The sequence below is a fragment of the Gastrolobium bilobum genome, unplaced genomic scaffold (assembly GCF_033153095.1).
Source record: "Gastrolobium bilobum isolate Gb01-03AN ecotype WA unplaced genomic scaffold, APGP_CSIRO_Gbil_v1 utg1162, whole genome shotgun sequence".
Lineage (NCBI taxonomy): Eukaryota > Viridiplantae > Streptophyta > Magnoliopsida > Fabales > Fabaceae > Gastrolobium > Gastrolobium bilobum.
Genome location: NW_026898943.1, coordinates 23,344 through 47,443, shown reverse-complemented (window position 1 = coordinate 47,443; position 24,100 = coordinate 23,344). Strand labels below are relative to the sequence as shown.

Genomic DNA, 24,100 nt, shown 5'->3' with positions numbered 1-24,100 from the left:
TTATTATGTAATTTTTTTTACATGCATATATATAATTTTGTATATTGATTTTAAGTAATATAAAGTAAAAACTTTACATTTCGTATCGTTTTTACATTTACTTTTCTACCATCCTTTCTATTTGTACGTAGAAACTCGAGTTTCACAATATTTTTTTTCAACTCCGATATAATATTGTTGCAGAACCCATATTCAATTTGTTCTCACAAAAACACAAAGATTTGAGAATTGAATCATTCTTTTTGGTTTTTTTTTTTTTTTTTACGTTGCAATGCTCTCGTGTGTTTTTGTTTTTTGTTTTTTTTTGCTTATAGATAAACATGGACAAGTGTGATGAGGGTGTGAGATCTATGAGATACTTGAGGCAGTTGTATACGTAAGATAAGGGTGTGAGATCTATTGATTTATCTATTGAGTTTAATTAAATATTGAGTTCTTTAGAACCGTTGATTTGAATTTAATTTAACGGTAAAAAAAAGATAGTAAGAAAAAAATGGTAAAAATTTAAATTGGCCTCAAATAATTAATACGTAAAGTGTGTTTATTTTTAAATAACAATAAATTTAAATTACTATTTTAATTTTAATTATTAATACAACAAAAATAATATTCCCCTACACTTTATTATAAACTAGTTATTTATGTACATTCACTCATTTCAAATATTAGATAATTAAAATTATTAATTATAATATTACTTTATTAAATATTATAATAATAATTCTCAATCAGTACTAATTATGAATTCTTACTAATTTTTATAGGCTTTGAGCAGATTGAGTTGCATAAATTCATTAATTGATTTATACAAAATTTTCATCAATTAATTGATTACCATTGGTGAAATGCTATTGAAAATTTAAAGGGAAATTTTTTGTCAATTAAATAATAAATCCATATGATATTTTTGATATATATTATAAAGAAATTATAATATTTAAACATACGTGAAATCAATATCAATTGATTATAAATGATTTGTATTAATAATTAATTAGCTATTTAAGAATGATTACAATAATAATTAATAATAATATATTCATTAATATTTTTAATTATTTAATATCCAAAGTAGATGACTGTGAATAAATGAAAATTTTAGAATAAAGAGAAGAGAAATATTTTATCATTATTTTTATCAAAATAGGGTTGGATTAGCCAAACTACCCCATGTGACACAGTCAGGTGAGTACCCCTACACTCACCATATTGTGTCAAGTGATTCAGTTTGATTAGTCCATAGTTTTTAGTTTTTAATTTCAACAAAAAAATTAAAAAATTAAAAAAATAAATTTTTCTAAAGGGGTTTGCGACAATGATCACCCCAGTCGGAATATGATTTTCACTAATCCCATGTTACAATATTTGAAATAATTTGATCTTGATGGGTCAAACTGCCACGGAAAGTAAATGTCTAAGTTTATATTTTCTGTAATATGAACCATTGTTTTAATATTTGTATAATACTTTCTGTAATATTAACCATTGTTTTAATAATAGTTAATGTATATTCTAGAAACATGTTAATTTTTTATTTATTTATACACACTATTTCATATTCATATATATTTTCCATTTATTTGTAAATTTTTTTATCTATTTTTTACTCATTTGTAAACACTATCATATTTTTAGAGTAAATATATTTTTTTATGTTGTATGAGATAAACTTATCTCATGTATACAAAAAAGTGGATGATATTTATTTTTTCTATTTTTCTCTTCTTCTTAATGGGTTCCACCTATTTTTTTGTGTATTACATGAAACAATTTATCTCATGCAACGTCAGTGACAGAGCCACTTGGTAGCCAAGACAGCAGCTAATTTTTAAAAATTGTATAGGTTTTCTTTAAAAATTATGGTACATACTTGGCACTCTTTGAGTTTTTAAAATAATACAATATTAATACTGATTGGGTTATATGATTGAGTCTTTTAATACTACCTAAGTTTTTTTTTTCTCATTCCGCCACTGTACAACAACATGATAAATATATTCATGTTTGTTTGTTTGTGAGAAGTTTTTTTTTTTTCTTCTTCCAAAAAGGTTCTTTATGAACAAACGAGAAACGTGAACATGTGCACCATTTTTCCAGCAATAATTTTTATTTGTCGTATCAATGTTGACAAAAACCATCGTCTTCACAATAATTAAGTGTTATCAATTCTAAAGTGAATTGTATGCCTCCCCCTCAAATTGAAAGAAACAATAAATGTGAGAGTGCAGAAACGATACACTCGCTACAAATTCGGGTATTTTGTGAAATTCATATTTATAAATTGTAGGAATTTTTGATCTTCACAAAAGATATTAATGGCATTCACAATAACCCCCAATTTTGCATGTGTCACAATATATTTTGTGACATCTTTACATGAAGCGCCACAATTTATTGCAGTATTTTTTTGGAGGATCTAGATCTCACAAATGTTGCACTTTCCGGAGGTTCTAGACCTCCACATTTTTATATTATTATGTTTTCACCTGTAAGTATAAACAATTAAAATTTACTATTTATGTACATGTATTTTTTTAATAAATTTTTTCCCACTATCTAAGTGTTATACCCGGAGGGTGACCCATTCAGTTCGAATCAGGTGACACTAAGCATGGACACAAGACGCGTTTGCTCTTTCCGAACGTTTTACCTGTTTTGAGTTCTGTTACTAAGGGGCCCAGTATCAAAATCGGATACCAATTCCTAATCCAAGGGAATTTTTTTTTTTTTTTTTTTTTAGGGAAATTTTTACTAGCTGTTTGATAGGTGGTTTCTTTTAGGGGTCGTTTGATTCGAGTTTTCTTATGAGATACTCACGCATTAGACATTGGCATTTTATGAAGACGACGTTCAAGATTTTTAAAAAATTGCCCAGCAAACTAATTTGGCCATGCTTTCACAATTCTTTCGAAAAACTAAGGGAGCGTTTGATACAGGAAAAAAAAAAATTATCGCGAAAAAAAATTTGCGGATAAATAGTGAGCAAATTTTTTTACGGGATAATTTGCAAAAAGATGTTTGGTAGCCCAAAAAATTTGACAGGAAACTTGGATTAATTTGACTAACTATGTTTGGTTGATTATAAAAAAATGATGGGAATCTTTACCAAAATTATCAAATTACCCATACACTTTCTCTCACCCCTCTGTTTATATCTAGGGCTAAGGATGTTTTTGTCTTAAAAACTTGGAGCCATTTTCCCCCGCGTCGGCAATTCCTTTTTCCACATTTTCAATGGCAAAGTTCAACAATATAAAATGGTGGCAAACAACTTGACTACAAATTGAGTTTCCAACGGACAAACATTTCTTCCCCTATCAAACACAGCAAATTATTTTTACATACTACACTTTCCATAGCAAAAAAAAATTGGCTGCCTACCAAACGCCCCTTAAGAGCAAACGCCCCTTAAGAGAAACATAGACCAATAATACACTTCGAATGTAGTATTGTACGATAACCCGTCAAATGGGTAAAATAGAACCGACGACGTGACTGAAATATCTTTCTCTAACCTCTACTTTTGTATACTTCATCTCTCTTCCTTTCTTTTTTTCTCCTTTTGCAGTTTGAAGACTGCACTTTTGACTGGCTATACTGGCCATAAGCTAAGGAACTTTACTCCCCAAACACCATTGACTATATAAAATCTCTAAATGCTGAAGAAGATATTAAGCTTTTGAAGTTTCATGGATTGGACCTTCCTCCTAAATGTGCCCGTATCCTTCGTATATCAACCATGCTTCTTTAGAAAGGTGCAGAGAGAGGGCTCAAGCGGACGATGCAGGAGTGATGGTCACCGAGTTTAAAGGATAGACACAATGATGGTCACTGACGACAGAGATAAAGACACATGTTTGGATGACGAACATCAATGGAGGACAAATCTCATACACAGTCACTATTTGTATTGATATTAAAAAATTAATAAGTAATTATTTTCATAATTTTATATCATTTTTTATCAATATTTTATCCTCAGCCAAATATACACCTCAAAAACTTTAACCAATTTTTCTGATAATATTTTGTCATATCAAACAATTTTTTTTCAACTTTACCATCAAACTTGCTTTCTCACAATTTTTTCAGTAATTATATTTTTCCGGTAAAAAAAAAAAAAAATTCCCTACTCCAAACGCCCTTGGGATGACTAGAAAAGTTGAGATATGTTTTCAAGTTGATTATGTTTGGTAAGAGATTTTAAAAAAATTGTCTATCATTCTGATTTGCACAACAATCTCTGTTTGTATGTAAAATTAAAAAAAATTGTCATTTCAGAATACCATCCAGTATTCTTATTACACCCCATTAAACCAAAAAGTAGGAGAAAAAATAATGAACACAAATATCCCTTCTCAAAAAAACGTGTCAAAAGAAAGTTAGAAACATAAAGTTTTCTTTATATTTAGTCAAAGGTTAGTTTGGTAATTTAATCCTATTTTCCATCAATATTTTACCTTCAACCAAACATAGGTTCAGAAAATTTAACCCATCTTTTTTGATAATATTTTGGCTTATCGAACAACTTTTTTTTAATTTTCCTACCATATTTCTAATAATTATATTTTCCTGGTAAAAAAAATTTTCTCTTCTACCAAACGCTCCCTCAATATGCTCCTGGACCCTGTTAAGGAAGTGACGCATGAATTTTTTTTTCTCATTCCTCTCTCCTTTATCCTCAATCTCTTTTTCGCCCAACCCAATATCTTGTGGGCCGGCAGCGCCCAATTCCATCTCTAATCCAAGACCTATGCAAATCGAATCGGCAGGCATGTGGGCTTTTCTTTCCTCTTTTCAGAGTTTTTTTATTTTATAGTTTTCTCAATTTTATTAATATTAATTTTATTGTTTTGCTCATTGGCTGCTCCTAATTTCCCATAATATAGGGAACATAATACTCCTCTGACCCACTTTAAGCGTTGTTTAACTAAAAAAACTAGGCCATTACAAGTGATCTTCTAACATATCAATTAAATATTTATTATTTTTCAGTTCAATTATTATATTCTGATAAAATAGATAACAGATACTGTGGTATAACAAAATAGCACAATTAATAATTAAAAGTTAAACAAGAATAATTTAATAAAAAATTTAATGATTAAAGCTTAATTTCATATTTCTTACTTTCCGTAGCTTGCAACAAAATGACCGCTAACGTTTGGTCACTAGTATTTTCCTTTGCTATGCTTTAATGATTTATGTTCTCAACTTATGGTTTAACACTCCTGGGCCAGTTCATGACCTATCACCTATCATTCACGACCCACCAAGTAATTTGTTTACGTTTTCCCGCCACAATCTTCAGGAGATGGGGACGGTATGTTGCGATATTTTTTTTTTTTTAATATAAGTATGTTGCGATATTTCTACTAAGTCCTAAGTCCTAACTACTGCTACATTCATCCGACCACAGCTGGGTAACCGTTAGGAAATGTTCTCGGAATACAACTCTTAAATTAGCTCTTAATTAATACAGCAGGTGTTTTGGATATTTGTTATCGAAGAGAGGACGAGACTAATCCCTCAAGCGAGACTTTGAGTGCAAATGTATAAGTCTATCATTTTTAACTTATAGGATAATTGATTGAGTAGGGTTATATTGATAAATTTATTTTTGTTTACAAATTTACAAACTACCCTATATATCTCGGGAGTACACTCACTTAAGAATATACTTTAGAGAGTATATAGTATAATTTGTAAATAAAAAATTTATCAATATAACTTATCCCTAATTGATTATCTCAGAATTTTTTCTGTCCTAATTTACGGGGAAGAATTTTTTACTCTTAAAACTAAAAAGGAGATAGAACACTTCCCTTTATTCATATGAACACTCCTCCTTTAAATAAAAAAGGAAAGAAAAGGTTATCTTGCAATTTTAGAGATGGTTTAGTCTGTCAGTGTGGATTTGATCATGTGAGACAGATAATTGAAGAACAATGATGGAGCTTTTAGGACGTTGATGTGAGTCTAGCAGATGATGTTTTCTAACTTAAAAGAAGCAAGAAATTAATCATAAATGTGTGAAAATAGTCATTAAATGCAAGAAATATTGATTATTCCTTCTCAATCTTGCTCTCACTCAAGTTATATGTTTAAATAGCAGGAAACACCGCAAAAAAGAGCAAAAACGGAGAAACCAAATTTCCCGCTGGAGCACGACGCTCGGAGGTTGGCGCACGGAGCGCCAAACTGGCGCACGGGGCGCCTTAGCGACGATTTGCTTCTGTTTCGGCCGCGCACAGAGCGCGGGAGGTGGCGCACGACGCTCCAACCTGGCGCCCAGCGCGCGGGAGTTGGCGCACGGAGCGCGGGAATGGCGCACGGCACTCCAGAGTTGGCGCCGAGGGCGCCGTTGATAGATTCAGCTTCTGTTTCTCCCAAGTTTGGCTGGCGCCCCGTGCGTGGGCGATATATTTTTTACTGCGAATTACCTAAAATAAGGCCCAATTGGAGTGCAAGTGAAAGGAGGTTTTCCCAAAACCTAATAAAAGGATCAGAAATAAAGGGAGAAGGACTTTTTGACAACCAAGAAGAGAAAAACAACAAGGAGAGTGGGTATTCCTTGGAGCTTCGAGGAGATTCAAGAATTCGATCATCAAGACGGAAGAGCTTCATCTTCTTTTTCTCTTCTAGGTTTTAAATGTTATTTTCTTTTATTGTTATTTTGTCAGACATGAACATGTCTGGCTAGTTTTATCATTGTGGTAAGTGTCACAACCCTTGATGTGAACCCCTTGTACCTTGGTTGAATTTTATGTTTATCTATTTTAATTGCATTTATCTTTTCTTGTTCTTCATTCTATAATTCTATTGGAACTGATCAATCTAGTAGGATTGCGAGGGTTAGGGTTTACAATAGGGATGTTGGAATTCTAATTCCTGACAAAGAATAAGATAATTGTTCATGTACGCACTAGGGATAGGCTACATGAACCGCGAACGTTAAAGATTCATTGATTCTAAGGGTTAACTCGAAAAAGGATTTCTAAGGGATTAGGATTCTAATAGAGTTAACAAGGTTAAAGTCACTAAGGGATTAGGGCTTAACTACTCATATAAAAGATGATGAATTGTTCGATCAATTGAATAGGTAAATGTAAACGTAATCTAAGTTGCAAGGTGGGGATCAGAAAGGTGTTTGTTTCTCTTTACCGCAATATTTTCTCAAATATTTTCTCCATCCTTAATCTTTTGTTCTTGCATTCTGAAAGCACTTTTGGAATCATTTACATTTTTTTACTTTAATTGTTTTAGTTTGTTTCATGAACTACAATTATTCTCAACCTATTTTGATTAATCCAACAAGAGAGGAATAGTTATAACAACTTAGGTGCCTCAATCCTCGTGGAGACGATACTCTACTCACTCTTTATTACTTGGTACGATCGGTTCACTTGCTGATTTTACGCATCAAGTTTTTGGCGCCGTTGCCGGGGATTGACTACGCCAAGTTATTTATAACTTTTGATTTTCTTGCTTGGATCTTTGTGTTACTAATCTGTTTGCTTTAGTTTATGCGTGGTACAGTTGATCCTGCAACTTTGATTTACGATCCAGAGATAGAAAGGACTGCAAAGAGGATAAGACAACATACCAAGCAGAAGAGGCAAGCAGAAGCTTCTACTTCACATTCTGAAGCAGAAAATTCTACTCCACACTTTGAAGTAGAAACAGAGATGGCAGAAGAAAATCCACCAGCAGCTGAGCTGATGGAATCAGTTTTGGCTCCTCAATTCACAAGGCCAAACTCGAGTATTGTCAAACCACCGATTGCTGCTAATAATTATGACATCCAGCCAGCTCTCGTCACATTGGTGGAGAAAACTCAGTTTGGTGGAGAGGACTATAAAGATCCTCACGACTTCATAGACAGATTTTTAAGGATCTGTGATACAACTAAACACAACGAAGTGTCAGACGATGCGATCAGACTCTGATTGTTCCCGTTTGCATTGATCGGGAGAGCTCTCAAATGGTTGGATCGACAAGCTCCCAACAGCATCAGAACATGGGAGGATTTGGCGGCTAAATTTTTTGCTGAGCACTTTTCCATGGAAAAGTACAATAAGTTGGTGAATGAAATCACCAATTTTACCCAACAACCAGGAAAGACTTTATGTGCAGCCTGGACTCGATACCAGGAGTTGATCAGAAAGTGTCCACAATATGACTTGCCAGATACAAAGAAGGTCAGAGTCTTCTATAATGGGATGACACCAGAATGCAGAATGATTGTCAATGGTGCAGCTGGTGGCACCATAGGAAAGAAGACAGCAGATGAGACCTTAGAGCTGCTGGATTTAATGGCAAGGAATGAGAATGCGTCTATGGCAGCAGCATTCCCATCTGTTCAGCCCAAGAAAGGAATTTTACAATTGGGGAATAATGATGCATCACTGGCTGAGCAAAAAAGTGATTTCACAGCAATTGGCCAGTTTGAATGCCAAGCTGGACAAGATGCAGCTCTCAACATCCAAGGTTGATATATTTAACTGTGAGTATTGCAAGGAGCCGCATGATACTAATGTGTTCCCTACACTCAATAGAGCTGAACCATTCCAGGTCAATGGAATTTGGTATGATCCAAGGCCTCCACAGAATATTCAAGGTTACCAAAGGAATCAGAATGGCGGCCAAGGAAATAACTTTCAAAGGAAGAATCAAGGGAGCGGCTTGGATTATAAATCCAACAACTATCTGCAACCTCCTCCTCTGCCACAAAAAGAGCCATCTGAATTGGAGAAAGCGATGATACAACTTTCCAAAACCACTAATGATAACATAAATGAGACAAGAGCCTACCACAAGAACCAAGACGCTTCAATCAGAAACTTGGAAACTCAAATTGGCCAACTTTCAAGACAACTAGCTGAGAGGAGTCAAGAAAAGAGCGATGCAGTATCAAAGGAGCAATGCAATGTCATCACTACAAGGAATGAGGAGCTAGAAAAAGAGAAAGTTGAAGTTTCTACAAGAAAGGATGAACAAGCTCAAAAGGATGAAGAAGAAGCAAAGGAACAACCTCCTGCAGTTCAAAAGAAGCAATGAGATTTCTCACGTTTTGAGAAACTCCCATATCCAATGAGGCCAAAGCAAAATGAGCAAAGGAAGCAATTGTCTAAATTTGTAGATATTTTTAAGAAATTGCAGATTAATATTCCTTTTGCAGACACTCTGGAGCAAATGCCCTCATATGCCAAATTCTTGAAGGAAACACTATCTAAGAAGAGGAAGCTCACAGAGGATGAACCTGTCACATTAACAGAGGAGTGCAGTGTAATCCTACAGAAAAACATGCCTCCAAAGTTGAAGGATCCAGGAAGCTTCAGTATTCCATGCATCATTGGCAAGACAACTATAGAGAGAGTCTTATGTGATCTTGGTGCCAGCGTTAATGTGATGCCATTAACCCTGATGAAGAAGCTGGGAATTGATGAAGTCAAGCCAACTAGGATGAATGTTCAACTGGCCGACCGCTCAACAAAGCAAGCACATGGTATTGTGGAAGATGTGCTAGTCAAGGTAGACAAATTTCTAATTCCTGCTGATTTTGTTATCCTTGACATTGATGAAGATGCCAGTGTGCCTATGATCTTCGGGAGGCTATTCTTAGCAACCTCAGGAGCATTAATCGATGTACCTAAGGGTGAGTTGATAATGCGCGTGGATGGAGAGCAAGCAATATTCAAAGTACTTATAAATGAAGCTCCTCCATTGCCTGCTCCTCAACCTAAGAATCAAGTCAATTACATTGTGGAGAAAAAGGTTGAGGAAAGGAATAAGAAGGAAATTCATCAGTGGCATGAAGGAAGCAAGCCAAATGTTAAGATGGAAAAGCCCAAGGGTAAGGAAAAGCATGTGAGGACTAAGTTTAAAGTTTCTGAGAAACCTCATCCTTATCCACATGCATATGAGTATAACCATGGCGGGACACAAATTCTGAGCAAGGGTATAGTGTCATCACTGAGCCCGAGTTACCAGCCACCATGATCACAAGGGGTACGTCAGGCTCGTGACGTTAAACAAACGCTACTTGGGAGGCAACCCAATGAGTTTTTATTATTATTTTTTTTATTTCCTTCCCCTTATCTGTCTTTAATTTTTATTTTGATGTTTTATTTTCGTTGTCTTTGTTTGACCATCTAGGTTCATGTTAGGGTAATTTGAACCTCTTTGGTATTTTGAGTTATAATTCTCCAGTACATTGGTTATGTTATTTTCTGCCTGATATTTCACATGTGTGATGTTTATACTTGTGCAGCAGTATTTTCTCCGACTACTTTAGTTATTGCTGAGGACGGCAATATTCTAAATCTGGGAATTGGGGCCGCATACACGGCAATCGAGGTATCACACACAGAAAAAGGTTCAGCGGATTCATAGCTACTTCAGGAGAGTTATTTTAACCTTTCTAGTTATTTTCATTTTTATTTTTTCATTTTGGTAGAAATTTTGTGTTTTTAGTTTCATTTCCTGCTATGTGAAAGCACAGTCCTGATTTAGATGTGCTACTCAGTCAATTCCTTGGTTGAATATGAGGAAGCATTGCATGATATGCAAGATTGTCATGACATTGCATAGAGCATGAATAGAGATTATGATTGCTCGTTTGTTTGATTTCTATGATAATGATGCTTGAAATGAAATTAAGAAGAGTCTAGTTTGATACCACAGCTTGTGAGGTTTGTGCCTATACAGTTAATTTTTTTTTAGAGTCCTCACTGCAGTGGTACTCTAGAACTTGATCTAATTCTCTCCAATGCATGTGTTGATTGAAGTGATAGAGGCATTTTGTTCTATTAAGCTTATGGCCAAATAGCTACCTGAGAAATCATCCATTGTTAGCCATGTTGAGCCTGAGACCAATTTTTTTAATTACCTTATTAAACTGTTTAGACCACTTCCATCAGAACTTAACTTGATTGAGATTGAAATGTCAATAATCAAAAAGTTAGAAGTAATTGAGGTAAGCTCCACTAGAAGTTAAGCAGTTGAAAAGGAAAAGAAAAGAATAGTTCTCACATGAATATAAAGAGAAAGAAAAATAAATTGCAAAAATTGACAAGCAATGATGAAGGAAAAAGTGAGAAAAAGGAAGGAATCATGAATTCGAATAAAAAGTGTTGCTGAAACTTGAATTGAGAGATGATTGAGTATTAATGAAAATGGTGTTTCAATCTCAATAATATTCAGCTACTTTCCAAAAGATTCTAACCTTAAGCCAAGCCAAGTTATAACCTTAAGAAGCCCTTTTGATGAATCAGGCATGTGTTGATGTTCCTCATCTTTAGGAACTTGAGAAAAAGATCAAGCTTATGGTAGTACAACAGCTGTGATGAAATGAGTGATGATGAATGATCCCAAACACTGAGTGATGAGTGAATATCATGTCTTGTGAGGGGTAATCAAGTTAGACTCTGACGTTTGAATGTAGTGTTAAGCATCATCTTAAGTTTGACTTGGAAATCATTCATGCTTAGTATAGTAATCTCTATGATTGTCTGTGCAATGCTATGCCTGATTAATTGAACCTTGCTTCCCATGCTTAAATTCAATTTATTGTTGAGGACAGCAACATCTAAATCTGGAAATTGTTTGATGTGAGTCTAGCAGATGATGAATCTAACTTAAAAGAAGCAAGGAATTAATCATAAATGTGTGAAAATAGTCATTAAATGCAAGAAATATTGATTATTCCTTCTCAATCATGCTCTAACTCAAGTTATATGTTTAAATAGCAGGAAACACCGCAAAAAAGAGCAAAAACGGAGAAACCAAATTTCCCGCTGGCGCACGACGCTCGGAGGTTGGCGCACGGGGCGCGGTACCTGGCGCACGGGGCGCCTTAGCGACGATTTGCTTCTGTTTCGGCCGCGCACAGAGCGCGGGAGGTGGCGCACGACGCTCCAACCAGGCGCCCAGCGCGCGCGAGATGGCGCACGGAGCGCGGGAATGGCGCACGGCACTCCAGAGTTGGCGCCCGGGGCGCCGTTGATAGATTCAGCTTCTGTTTCTCCCAAGTTTGGGGCGCCAGGCATGGCGCCCCATGCGTGGGCGATATATTTTTTACTGCGAATTACCTAAAATAAGGCCCAATTGGAGTGCAAGTGAAATGAGGTTTTCCCAAAACCTAATAAAAGGATCAGAAACAAAGGGAGAAGGACTTTTTGACAACCAAGAAGAGAAAAACAACAAGGAGAGTGGGAATTCCTTGGAGCTTCGAGGAGATTCGAGGATTCGGTCATCAAGACGGAAGAGCTTCATCTTCCTTTTCTCTTCTAGGTTTTAAATGTTATTTTCTTTTAATGTTATTTTGTCAGACATGAACATGTCTGGCTAGTTTTATCATTGTGGTAAGGGTCACAACCCTTGATGTGAACCCCTTGTACCTTGGTTGAATTTTATGTTTATCTATTTTAATTGCATTTATCTTTTCTTGTTCTTCATTCTATAATTCTATTGGAACTGATCAATCTAGTAGGATTGCGAGGGTTAGGGTTTACAATAGGGATGTTGGAATTCTAATTCCTGACAAAGAATAAGATATTTGTTCATGTACGCACTAGGGATAGGCTACATGAACCGCGAACGTTAAAGATTCATTGATTCTAAGGGTTAACTCGAAAAAGGATTTCTAAGGGATTAGGATTCTAATAGAGTTAACAAGGTTAAAGTCACTAAGGGATTAGGGCTTAACTACTCATATAAAAGATGATGAATTGTTCGATCAATTGAATAAGTAAATGTAAACGTAATCCAAGTTGCAAGGTGGGGATCAGAAAGGTGTTTGTTTCTCTTTACCGCAATATTTTCTCCATCCTTAATCTTTTGTTCTTGCATTCTGAAAGCACTTTTGGAATCATTTACATTTTTTTACTTTAATTGTTTTAGTTTGTTTCATGAACTACAATTATTCTCAACCTATTTTGATTAATCCAACAAGAGAGGAATAATTATAACAACTTAGGTGCCTCAATCCTCGTGGAGACGATACTCTACTCACTCTTTATTACTTGGTACGATCGGTTCACTTGCCGATTTTACGCATCAGACGTCATCATAGGGATGACTTTAGAGCACTAAAATGCTAAAACACCAGAATGAGCATGAAGACAGAATGCGATGTTCACCACGGTGGCCTAAGTCTCACGCTAAGGAACCATACCTATCCAAGGAGTCTAGGCCCACCACAATGCCCTATACATACCTGATGTATAAGTTGGTCTACAGACCTCGCATAGATAGGAGACCAAGAATAAGGTTGAACTCTCCCCAAAGTCGCTGAAGCTTCCTAGCCATCAGATGCACAAGGCAATGAGACAACTAAAATTACGATCAAATTGTCGACTTCGATAGCCCAAGACCTCAGGAGCTCGACCCCACTAAGGCGCCTCCATTGGAAAGATAAATACCTCGGCCTGATAGCCCAAACTCTTAAACTACCGAACTGGGTAAAATTGTTTTGTACCCATATAATGAGCCCACCAGCCTGGAAAATGAATTTTATCTAATTTCAAGTAGATCACTTTATAAATAAAAGGTGTAATAATATTCGGCCGCTTCAAGAATCAATGACTATCCCCACATACTATAACACGAGCACACTTCCTGAAAAAACTTTCCAGGAGGTCACCCATCCCAGAATTGCTCCAAGTCAAGCACGCTTAACTATGGAGTTCTTCCGTTCCGGGCTACCGAAAAGTAGATGCATCTTGCTAGTATAGGTAATACCAATTAATTCTTATAAGCAATCCCAAACTGTGCAGTCTCACACCTGCACTGTCTTTGGAATCCCTCTCTTTCGAGTGTCGATTCGATTCATTTATGCAAGTAACCCCCCGCTGGAAGCCTTTCAGGAGCCGCTCCTTGTCCATGCCCTTTCGCACCGGCGATCACTCCCCGCCCTCGTCAGTGCTTGGGATGTTACAAAAGGTTAATCCTCACATGTATGTTCTTTTGAAACTCTAATCTGATGCACTTATAGTTGACACATTGCACATGACCTAATCATTGATTCAAGAATTCCGGAGTCAACCAGAATTATGGCTCAATTGTTAAAAGAAGGATTAATTCAAAATATAATAAATTATGATCAAATCCAAGTTCAAATGAAGCAACATATATGATTATGATTTGTTTGGCAAGAAAAGAAAAATAATACCTTTGACATGATTTAAGATATAAGATTTGATATGTGTTTTAAATGATTTAATTGTAATTATTTATTTATTTTTAAAAGTTAATTATCATTATATTTATTTTAATATTTTTCTTATTTTTAGGATTTTGAATTTTGGATCAATTTATTATTAGTCAATAAAAATGTACTTATGACTTTTATTATAAAAATTGAATTTTGTTATTTAATAATTATAATTAAGAACTACAGAGTTACTCTTTTATCGTATTCCAACTTTATATTTTATCACATTTCTATAAGCTTTCGACATCATAATCCTTATAGACGTGACTGTGCATAAACAACTTTTTGACTCTCTATTAATCTGTTGCTTGGGTATAGTGATCTACCACCGTCAGTCTTCCGCAGACACCAATCGAACACATGTAGATAGTTTCCATGTTAGTATTTTTTTTTTGTTTATTTTTATTGTATTGCACCTATCAAAGGGAGTATTTGAGAGTTTATTTACACCATTCTTGGTCATTTTTTAGTTTACCCGGGATGAAAAAAATTATTTGAAAATATTAAAATTACGTTTTTAAAAAAATATAAAATATGAACTGTGTAAAAGTAAAAACTAACGCTAGATACATGCCCCGGAAGATGATTGGTTCTTATGGTTATGACAGAATTCGATTTCAAACTAATGTAAAATAACATCATAGGTCATGTTAAAAGATCACAACCATACAAAGATAAATTAACGATTATGATTTCGAAACTATCTATTTTAAGATTTTTTTTCTTTCTCCTCCTTTATTAACATTGATCCATCTTTGTATGATTATGATTCCCTACATGACATGGTCATGTGAATTTTCACATGAGAGAATCCAGATCCATGTAAAATACAATAAATAGTTACAAAAAAAATACAATCTAAATTAATTAGCTTTTTTTTTGTTCAAATCTAAATTAATTAGCTAATCTTAGACTACAATGACAATAATTGTGTTTGAAGGAATATTTATGAGTTTTCGTTTTATTCTTTAACATAACACAACAAATTTTCCTACCCTCACAATATTTTGTGGGGCCCACACTTTTTAAAACAAAAAAATAAATGAAAAATTAAGGTAACGCAAAACGAATCTCTATAACATTACACAATCACTTTTACTACAACATAACTCTTATAAAACCCAATATTTATATACCTTTTTGTGTTGGGACCAACAAAATGTTTTATGATCTAGTTAGTGGAATGACATGTGCTGCTGAGCTCTCACTGGCCATCTTATACTTTAATTTAAGGTCGAGGGTCATTATATTATACCGATATTGGTTGCTAGGACTTAGGATTTCCTCAAAATAAACAGGGTAACAGGTAAAGTAGACAAGCTCCTTTGTATCGAAGAAAAAGTAGACATGCTCCCCGCATGGTGATATATTTTCGTTACAAAAAACATGTTCCCCATGTTGGAAAATTAGAGGTTGAGCACATAGAATATTTTGAAGAAGAAAAGCCGAAAATCATCATAAAATAGTACCTATGGTTGTTTTGCAATGGTTAAGTTATGAAATACTCGTCTACTAAAAAAAAAATATTATGAAATACTCATGTCATGTAGCCATGAAGATGAAGCTAAGCTTGGTGCATACTCTGTCTCTGCCCCGAAAATAATCATCTTTATAGGTCTATGTGATGTGAATAACTGCTTACAGTTTAGGAACTATATATATGGAGTGAGATACAATTACCAATTTAATTTAACTTAAAAAAATATTCCATAATTGTTCAGTTCATCTCCATCATTTGTCGAAAAAAAATTGAATTGCATTAATATTTCATTACAGAAAAAAAAAAACTCTTTGAGACGAGCGTAAATGTGATTTTTTTTATTTTTTTTGGGGAGGAAGAGATACTTAGGGTGTGTGTTTGGTACAAGGGTATCACAAGGATTACTAGTAAACCTTCTTTGGTAATCGTCAATTACTATGTTTGGTAAAAGTATTAAAAATCAATTCTCGGATATCCAAAGTTTACCGGTAAAGTATTTTACAAAGAAAAGTTACTATTAGGATTATCAAAAATTAGGTGGTTTTGTTATCAAAAAAAAAAAAAAAATTAGATGGTTTTCATGATTACTAGAGGAAGGGAAAACATATCAACATATTTTTGAGACAATAATACCTCCAACACACATCAATACCTATTGAAGAATATGTTTTGAAAAGTTAAGGTTAGTTTTGTAAAATCATCATATATTATCGGTAATATTTTACTAACAACCAAACATATACTCAGTAAAACTATTAAATATTCCCGATAATATTTACGTCTACCAAACAACTTTTTTATATCATTCCCGATAAATTATCTTTTTTTTATATTACTGAAAATCATGATTCTCGAATACAAACAAATTTCTCTTTGTACCAAACACGTGCGCAGTGCACGGGACATTACAGCTATTAAGTTCACAAATAAGTTTTGAAACCGGCATTGTCATGACTCATGACTCATACTCCCTCCTCAATTTTGTTTTTTTAATAATTTTCTCAGGGTTCCTCATTGTCATCGAATATCCAATTCAAGTGGGACCGAGCAACATGACAAGCCGGTATAGCTCAGTCATTTCACATTAGCAAACCCATAGGACCCACCGCCCCATACAATTGCACCTTCCAGCCCCGGCAAGGCGTGCTTCCATTCCATGTCCATCTCTTCATTTCCAGGACTTCTTTTTCAACCTTCTTGTGCTGTATAATTCACATTCTAAAAGAGAGAAGGGCAACCTGACAAGCATGTGGTCATCTTGATAGGGGCAAGCATACATGTATCTAATCTGTATTGTTGATTATCATGTACCCTTACAGTTATACTCGTATGTTATGCATGTAAAGTTGTTTTATACAAAGGACATTCGGTGTTTTGAATAGCACGTACGCATCAACTTACCACACACATGGCCAATCAACGTCTATAATCATTGCGCTAGGTCTTTCTGCCGAATCATGCTAAAATCGCATCAAACACCACATTGCAGGTACAAAGCATGGAGAGTTGATAATTTGCTCTTGTTCTATCAATGGAATGGAATTGAATGAATTAATGATGAGATAAAACTTTTTTTTTTGGTTCCCTTTTGGATTTGGATCGGATGCCAGTTCCTAATTGGGGGGGAAATTTCATTACACTGTGGAATACTGAATACACATTATATTACCAATTAAAGTTAAAAAAAATTGAGCTACCTAATTAGATTTACTCTATTAACTTCTTTGTGGTTAATGCTGCTTGTTTACTTATATTTTTACTAAAGGAGTAAAGTAGTAAGGAATAATGAAGATTTTCTCCTTGTTTGGACAGTTATAATAGCTACCCCTTTTATCGTACGGACAGGATCAATTTGTCAGCGGCAAAGGATGCTACCCAAGCTCTTTCTTATAGGCAGCACGCTTCAATTGGAATTTGTTTATTATTACTACAACTGAGACGCGTGATACAGAAACTGTGGTGCATGTGATTCGCCTCAGCAGGCTAAGCTGTTCTGTTCATGATATGTCTAGAGCAGACCAAGGCCTTGTGATCCTCAACAATAATATAAACATTTACAGTACAGTACAGCAGTACTAATATAGTCAATTATTTCTTCTTTTCTTGACAATTAATTTAATATACCTGCATTGCTAACCTGTGTCAGGCATCTCTTCCCACAAAACATGAATTGAATTGGTCAAGGCACTGGATTTTGTTTGGCATGCCCCAAACCTTGGAAATTTTTTTAGTGCCATGGGACTCCCTTTTACTAAAAAGGAAAAAAAAATCCATCTTTACAATCATGCTTTTTTTTTTTTTTTGTATTAATTACCCATGCTTTCTTTGTAATTCCTTTTAAGTCCAAATTTGTTTTCCCTTTTAATATGGATGTAGCTGTAGCTGTTGCACACAAAGTTTTCTCACAAACCTTATGCAATAACACTTTGGTTTCCGTGAGAGTCTTTTAGAGAATCTTAAATTCTACAACTGTTCTATTGTCTTATAGTTAATCTCAGCAGTATATACTTAAACAAGGGTGTCTCTGAAGTTGTGGCGAATGGAGGAGCTTTTTGCCTGTAAAGAACCAATTCAACCCAAAAGCTTAAGTTAGTGGATGAGGCTATATTAATAATTTTATATATCTCAACACGCTCCCTCAGAGCCCAATGGTCTTGAAGGATGGACAATGCACAAGCCCATCTACTTATGCTAAGAAATTCTACAAGAGAAAGTGGGGCGCGACGAGACTCTGATACCATGTAAAGAACCAATTCAACCCAAAAGCTTAAACTGGTAGATGAGACTACATTAATGATTTTATATATCTCCACATTGCCTTTCCCTCCCTGAGAGAGCAACCTTTTTTTTCTGTTGTCTTTTTGCAGAGAACAAACGTTATGGTATCCTCGGTTCATTCTCACAGGTCAGAAGCGGGTTCATTCTCACAGGTCAGAGACTCAGAAGCTAGATTCTATTTCTTACAACTTTTTGCGTTGGAATTCAGTGGATTTGTGTCTGTTAACTTTCCTTTGGTTTGGTTAAGGCTCTCATGAACTTAGTCCAATGTTCATGATAGAAATTCAGTTTCATATTCCTTTTGAATTTTACCAGTTGATTTTGAAACTGGTACACGGCTCCATCTTCCCCGCTGGCCTGCAAAATCTTTGGTTTGGCCGTCACAAGTTATTGATTTGTTGCTATTTTCATAACTTCAATGAACTTGCAGCATAGTTTCCCGATTATGCATTGAAGATGTTGTATTTGAATTTTAGAATTTATATCATGTCATTGAAGTGATAATTTAAAGTCAGGTTGTAATGTTGGATTGTAGTGTGGTATATAACAACCGCCCGAAGAAAAGTCTAGTAGACGGTATAAGTCTGTTGTCTCATACATGAGGAATGTGATTTGGCATCATGTAGGACATAAATCAAGAACCTTAATTGATGCTGAAAAGTTCAATTGTTACACCAAAGAATTGCCATAATTCCTTTAAATTTCTGTAGTAATAGAAGCTACTTGTCTAGAGAAGGTTTAACAAAGGAAAAATTCAAGTATGAACCGAAAAAGGAAATTAATTATGGTGGCAGATATCATGATAAATGAGAGAGAGAGAGAGAGAGAGAGAGAGAGAGAGAGAGAGAGAGAGAGAGGAAGTGCAGGTACTAAAAAGCTAATGAGTCTCTGTATGGTCCCAACACTACTGATATTACACTAAGCATTTTTAAATTGGGTAAATGAAAAGAAGAGAAAATATTGTTTTGAAGATGAATTTAAATATTGCAGCAATGAGAGTCGCAATTCCTGGTAGAGAAGGAAGGAACAGACAAATTATGCTAAAAGGAAGTTGGATTCATCATTTTGGATTAGGCTTCAAGGCCATTATAGCATTACTTCAGTCGAACCAACCTATTTTTTACATAAACAATAATTCGTCGATCAAATCCCTACTAAATTAGAATTTTCCTCATTTCAGCTTAACAATGATAAGTGATTTGAAGGGGGAGTGGTACCATAAAAATACATGTCTAAATACAAATTTCCAACAAATGGAGTTAACTTTATGCAGAAGCTAAACAGGTCTCCGATGGAGAAGCTTATTAGGCCTTGCAACAAAGAATACATGAGGATGGCCATGCTAAAACACGAAGAAACTTTCAAAGAGCAGGTACTACTTCTCTCAGTTCCTTTGGGTTATTTGTCCTTAATCAACGTCAATAGAGCCTAAGTACCCTGAGTATTTTTTTACAGGTATACGAACTTCACCGTTTGTACAGGATTCAGATTATACTGATGAAAAATATGGAAGCCAGCAGAGGTATTGATGTAAACCAACGAGGATGGAGCTTTAAGAATGCAATTTTTGGTAAATTCAAGAATGCAATTAGTTTAACTCAAGGTGGTCATAAAAAAGGTGCACAGAAAAATCCTAAAATGAACATTGATTTGGAAAATCCTGCTAGGGAGGACATTGCAGAATCAGACTGCGATGGAAATCTAGAGATCATAAATGAGACCGAGATTGAGCTGACACTAGGCCATTCAAGTTACAACAGTTAGTAAGTCGAAACACCACTAACTTCATATTCAGGATATAGCTTGTCTTCTTCTACTGGACCCAACCTTATAAACAAGACAAAATGCAGGACCCATCATAGCAGTCATGCAACTAGAGAAGAATTAAGTGGAGGCATAATAGATCTTGTCCATGTGCCACATTCAACCTCAGGGTGTCAAAGTGGAATTAGAAACGGTTATGATATTGAAGAACAATCAAGACAAGAGAGATCAAAACAGCTACCCTGGTTTTTTTAAGTATTGAGTCTGAACATGACTTGAAGAATTCTGAGGTCAATGTAATACATATTGAATTACTGTTTAAGACTAACTTTGTGCATGATGTTTCTGTGGAATTTTCTACCAAGTTATCAAGTGTGGTGAGAGTTTGATCGTGTCTTTAAAGAACCAATTTAACCCAAAAGCTTAAGCTATTAGATGAGGTTATATTCATGGTTTTATATATTTCAACACGCCCCCTCACATGAGAACTCACTGGGCTTGAAGGGTGGACAATGCATAGGCCCACCTACCTGTGCGAACAAAGAAATTTCACTTGAAAGAAAGTGGGGGGCGATGAGGATCGAACCCAGGACACGAGGTTTTGATACCATGTAAAGTACCAATTCAACCCAAAAGCTTAAGGGATTGGGTGAGGGCCTTTTTAACGATTTATATTATTCTCTAACACACCCCCTCACACAAGAGCCCTTTGGGCTTGAAATGTGGATATTGCACAAGCCCAATATTTTTGGTTTTACTTTGTGCTTCTTTTTTAATTCCACTTGAAAGTGAGGGGCGGTGAGGATCGAACTCGTGACCTTGTGGTCACTGAAGCTCTAATACCATGTAAAAAAACCACTTCAACCCAAAACCTTAAGGTGTTGGGTGAGGGCCTTTTTAATAATTTATATTATTCTCTAACACACCCCCTCACACAAGAGCCCTTTGGGCTTGAAATGTAGATATTGCACAGGCCCGATGTTTTTGGTTTTACCTTGTGCTTTTTTTTTAATTCCACTTGAAAGTGGGGGCGGTGAGAATCGAACTCGTGACCTTATGGTCACTGAAGCTCTGATACCATGTAAAGAACCACTTCAACCCATAACCTTAAGGTGTTGGGTGATGGCCTTTTTAATGATTTATATTATTCTCTAAGAATGTCTTGTATAAAGATTAATTCTTTTCATGGTTAAAACCCATTATAATTCCGAAATAACAGATGATAGATATTTCTTTGTTCTTGTGATGTGACTACTCAAATTTACATCAAAATGTTTGCCACCGAAACCATGAAAATTATCCTTTCAGGGAGCCGGGTCTATGAGTTTATTAAGTCCCTTGTTAACCTCGTGCCTGAAAGTAAATGACATATTCCATCCTCCTCTGTTTATCAAATCTTTTAATTAGGTTCCCACCTTGAAATCCAGCCTTTTAAGAAAGCAACTTTGGATTGTAATCTTTCCATATTATAACAAAATTCGTCTATCCTTAGTCCTAACAGAAAGTGAGGCATTTCTCACACTGCATCTCTCTAAAGCAATTGAATCCGTTGGGCCACAAAATTAAGTACCACATCACCTCTCAGCACTTTTCTGTTAGCAATAGACGAACAGAAAGGAAGGTGTCATATGCAAAGGGTGCAAGGAAGCAACTACCCTTATGAATTGAAAAGATATTGCTATGATAAGGATCCCTTGCATTAAGTGTCAGGAGGTGAGTATTGATCAAAGTGTGTATGCTTGAAATCATAATACCATCATTCCCCCATATATACACTATACAGTCACATAATAATAAGAAAAGTATGACCTTTGCTGGCAGTAAACTATAGACACTTGAATGAGGCAGTTGATTGACGTAAAGCCCTTACCTTCAAAGTAATCTTCACTGGTAACTTAGCTTTAGGATCGAAGACCTCATTATTCGGACCAGTCTTTAATAGAAAATCTGGTTTTTTAACATAAGCGCACCCTCCATTGGCTCTGAACATTCCATGCATCAACCAAACTGATCCCATACCCCTGCCATGAAACAAACCACAATGAGAAAAGATTCATATCAAACAAAATTGTAATCAATAATATACTTCATGATATTAGATGTGTGATAGCTACCTCCAATATAACTGTTACAGTTGGAGGCAGAGAACATGAAAGTGTATGTTTTTATTTCAGTGGTAATGAATCCAATCAATTAAGTTACACTGTTCACATCATATATATAGTGTGAACTTAATAGAAACAGAAAACGTTTACTTCTAACTAACTAACCAAAACTGAGTGACATAAAACATTTACTTCTAACTAACTAACCAACTTTCTAACTGATACTTAACACCCCCCTCAAGTTGGGAGGTAAATATCATAAAGTCCCAACTTGGACAGCAAAGCTTGAAATGGAGTTGGATGAAGAGATTTTGTGAAAGTATCAGCAAGTTGCTGCTTGGTTGAAATTGGAAGTAAATGAATCAAACCTTGTACAATTTTCTCACGGGTAAGATGACAGTCAAGTTCTATATGCTTGCTTCTTTCATGGAATGTAGGATTGTGGGCCAAATGTATGGCTGCTTGATTGTCACAATATATCTTGACTGGACCATGAATTGGAACAGAAAGATCATTAAGGAGATATGTAAGCCATTGTACTTCACAAGTCAGAGTTGCTAAAGCTCGATACTTTGCCTCTGCCGATGACCGGCTGATTGTTGTCTGCTTCTTAGATTTCCAAGAAATCAGTGACGATCCAAGAAATACACAGAAACCTGTAGTAGAACGACGTGTATCTGGGCATGTGGCCCAATCAGCATCTATGAAGCCAGTGAGAACAAATGAATTTCGAGAAGGAAAGAAAAGTCCTTTCCCTGGAGATCCTTTGAGATATTTTAACACTCGAAGAGCAGCATCAAATTGGGACTTCATTGGCTGTGCTATAAACTGGCTCAGTTGCTGTACTGCGAAGGAAACATCGGGTCTGGTGTTTGTTAGATACAAGAGACGTCCAACAAGGCGACGGTAGGATGCAGCATCATGACAAGGCTCTCCTTGGTTTTATGATAAACGAAGTGTGGCTTCCATTGGAGTGGACACTGGTTTTGCTCCAATCACACCACTATCAGTCAACAATTCAAGTGTATACTTTCTCTGGTTTAGGATTATTCCCCGTTTGGAACGAGCAATTTCAAATCCTAAGAAATATTGTAGTGGACCTAAGTCCTTGATCTTGAAAAGCTTATCAAGATGTTGTTTTACCCTTTGAATCTCGATCATATTGTTGCCAGCTAGGACCATGTCATCGACATATACTAGGAGTGCAATAAAAGAATCATGAGCAGATTTGGTGAAAAGAGAGTGATCTGTACTTGATTGAGTATATGAAATGAGTTCTGTTGTCAGCCTCATGTTCCATTCTCTACTTGCTTGCTTAAGTTCATAGAGGGACTTCTGAAGTTTGCAAACTTGCTGTGGATTAGGTGCAGAAACTCCTTCTGGTATGGACATGAAAACATCCTGAGTGAGATTACCGTGTAGGAAGGCATTATTTATGTCAAGTTGCTCTAAAAACCAGTCTTGAGATGCTGCAATAGCTAGAAGAAGCCTGATGGTGGTGAGCTTGGCTACTGGTGAGAAGGTTTGAAAATAATCAACTCCTTCTAACTGATTATAGCCTTTTGCTACAAGTTTTGCTTTGTAGCGAGCAATTGTCCCCTCTGAATTGTGCTTTATTTTGAATACCCATTTTGAACCAATTGGTTTCTTTCCTTTGGGTAAATCCACAAATGTCCATGTATTGTTACTGTTGAGGGCATTAATTTCTTCCTTCATAGCAGCAACCCATTCAATGGATTGAGCTGCCTGCTTAAATGT

General features: G+C 35.5%; 2 protein-coding genes across 2 annotated transcripts; both read left to right on the top strand.

Moving 5' to 3' along the window:
- Positions 1-8,063: 8,063 nt before the first annotated feature.
- Positions 8,064-10,002, top strand: LOC133285665 (uncharacterized). Its single transcript, XM_061482927.1, has 4 exons — positions 8,064-8,490; positions 8,561-9,021; positions 9,163-9,408; positions 9,658-10,002. Exons 1-4 carry the CDS (start codon positions 8,064-8,066, stop codon positions 10,000-10,002), a joined length of 1,479 nt encoding a protein of 492 aa, XP_061338911.1.
- A 9,728-nt stretch (positions 10,003-19,730) lies between these two features.
- On the top strand, positions 19,731-20,458 carry LOC133285696 (uncharacterized). The gene is made up of 2 exons (XM_061482969.1): positions 19,731-19,845; positions 19,929-20,458. Exons 1-2 carry the CDS (start codon positions 19,741-19,743, stop codon positions 20,235-20,237), a joined length of 414 nt encoding a protein of 137 aa, XP_061338953.1. The 5' UTR covers positions 19,731-19,740; the 3' UTR covers positions 20,238-20,458.
- The last annotated feature ends 3,642 nt before the right edge of the window (positions 20,459-24,100 follow it).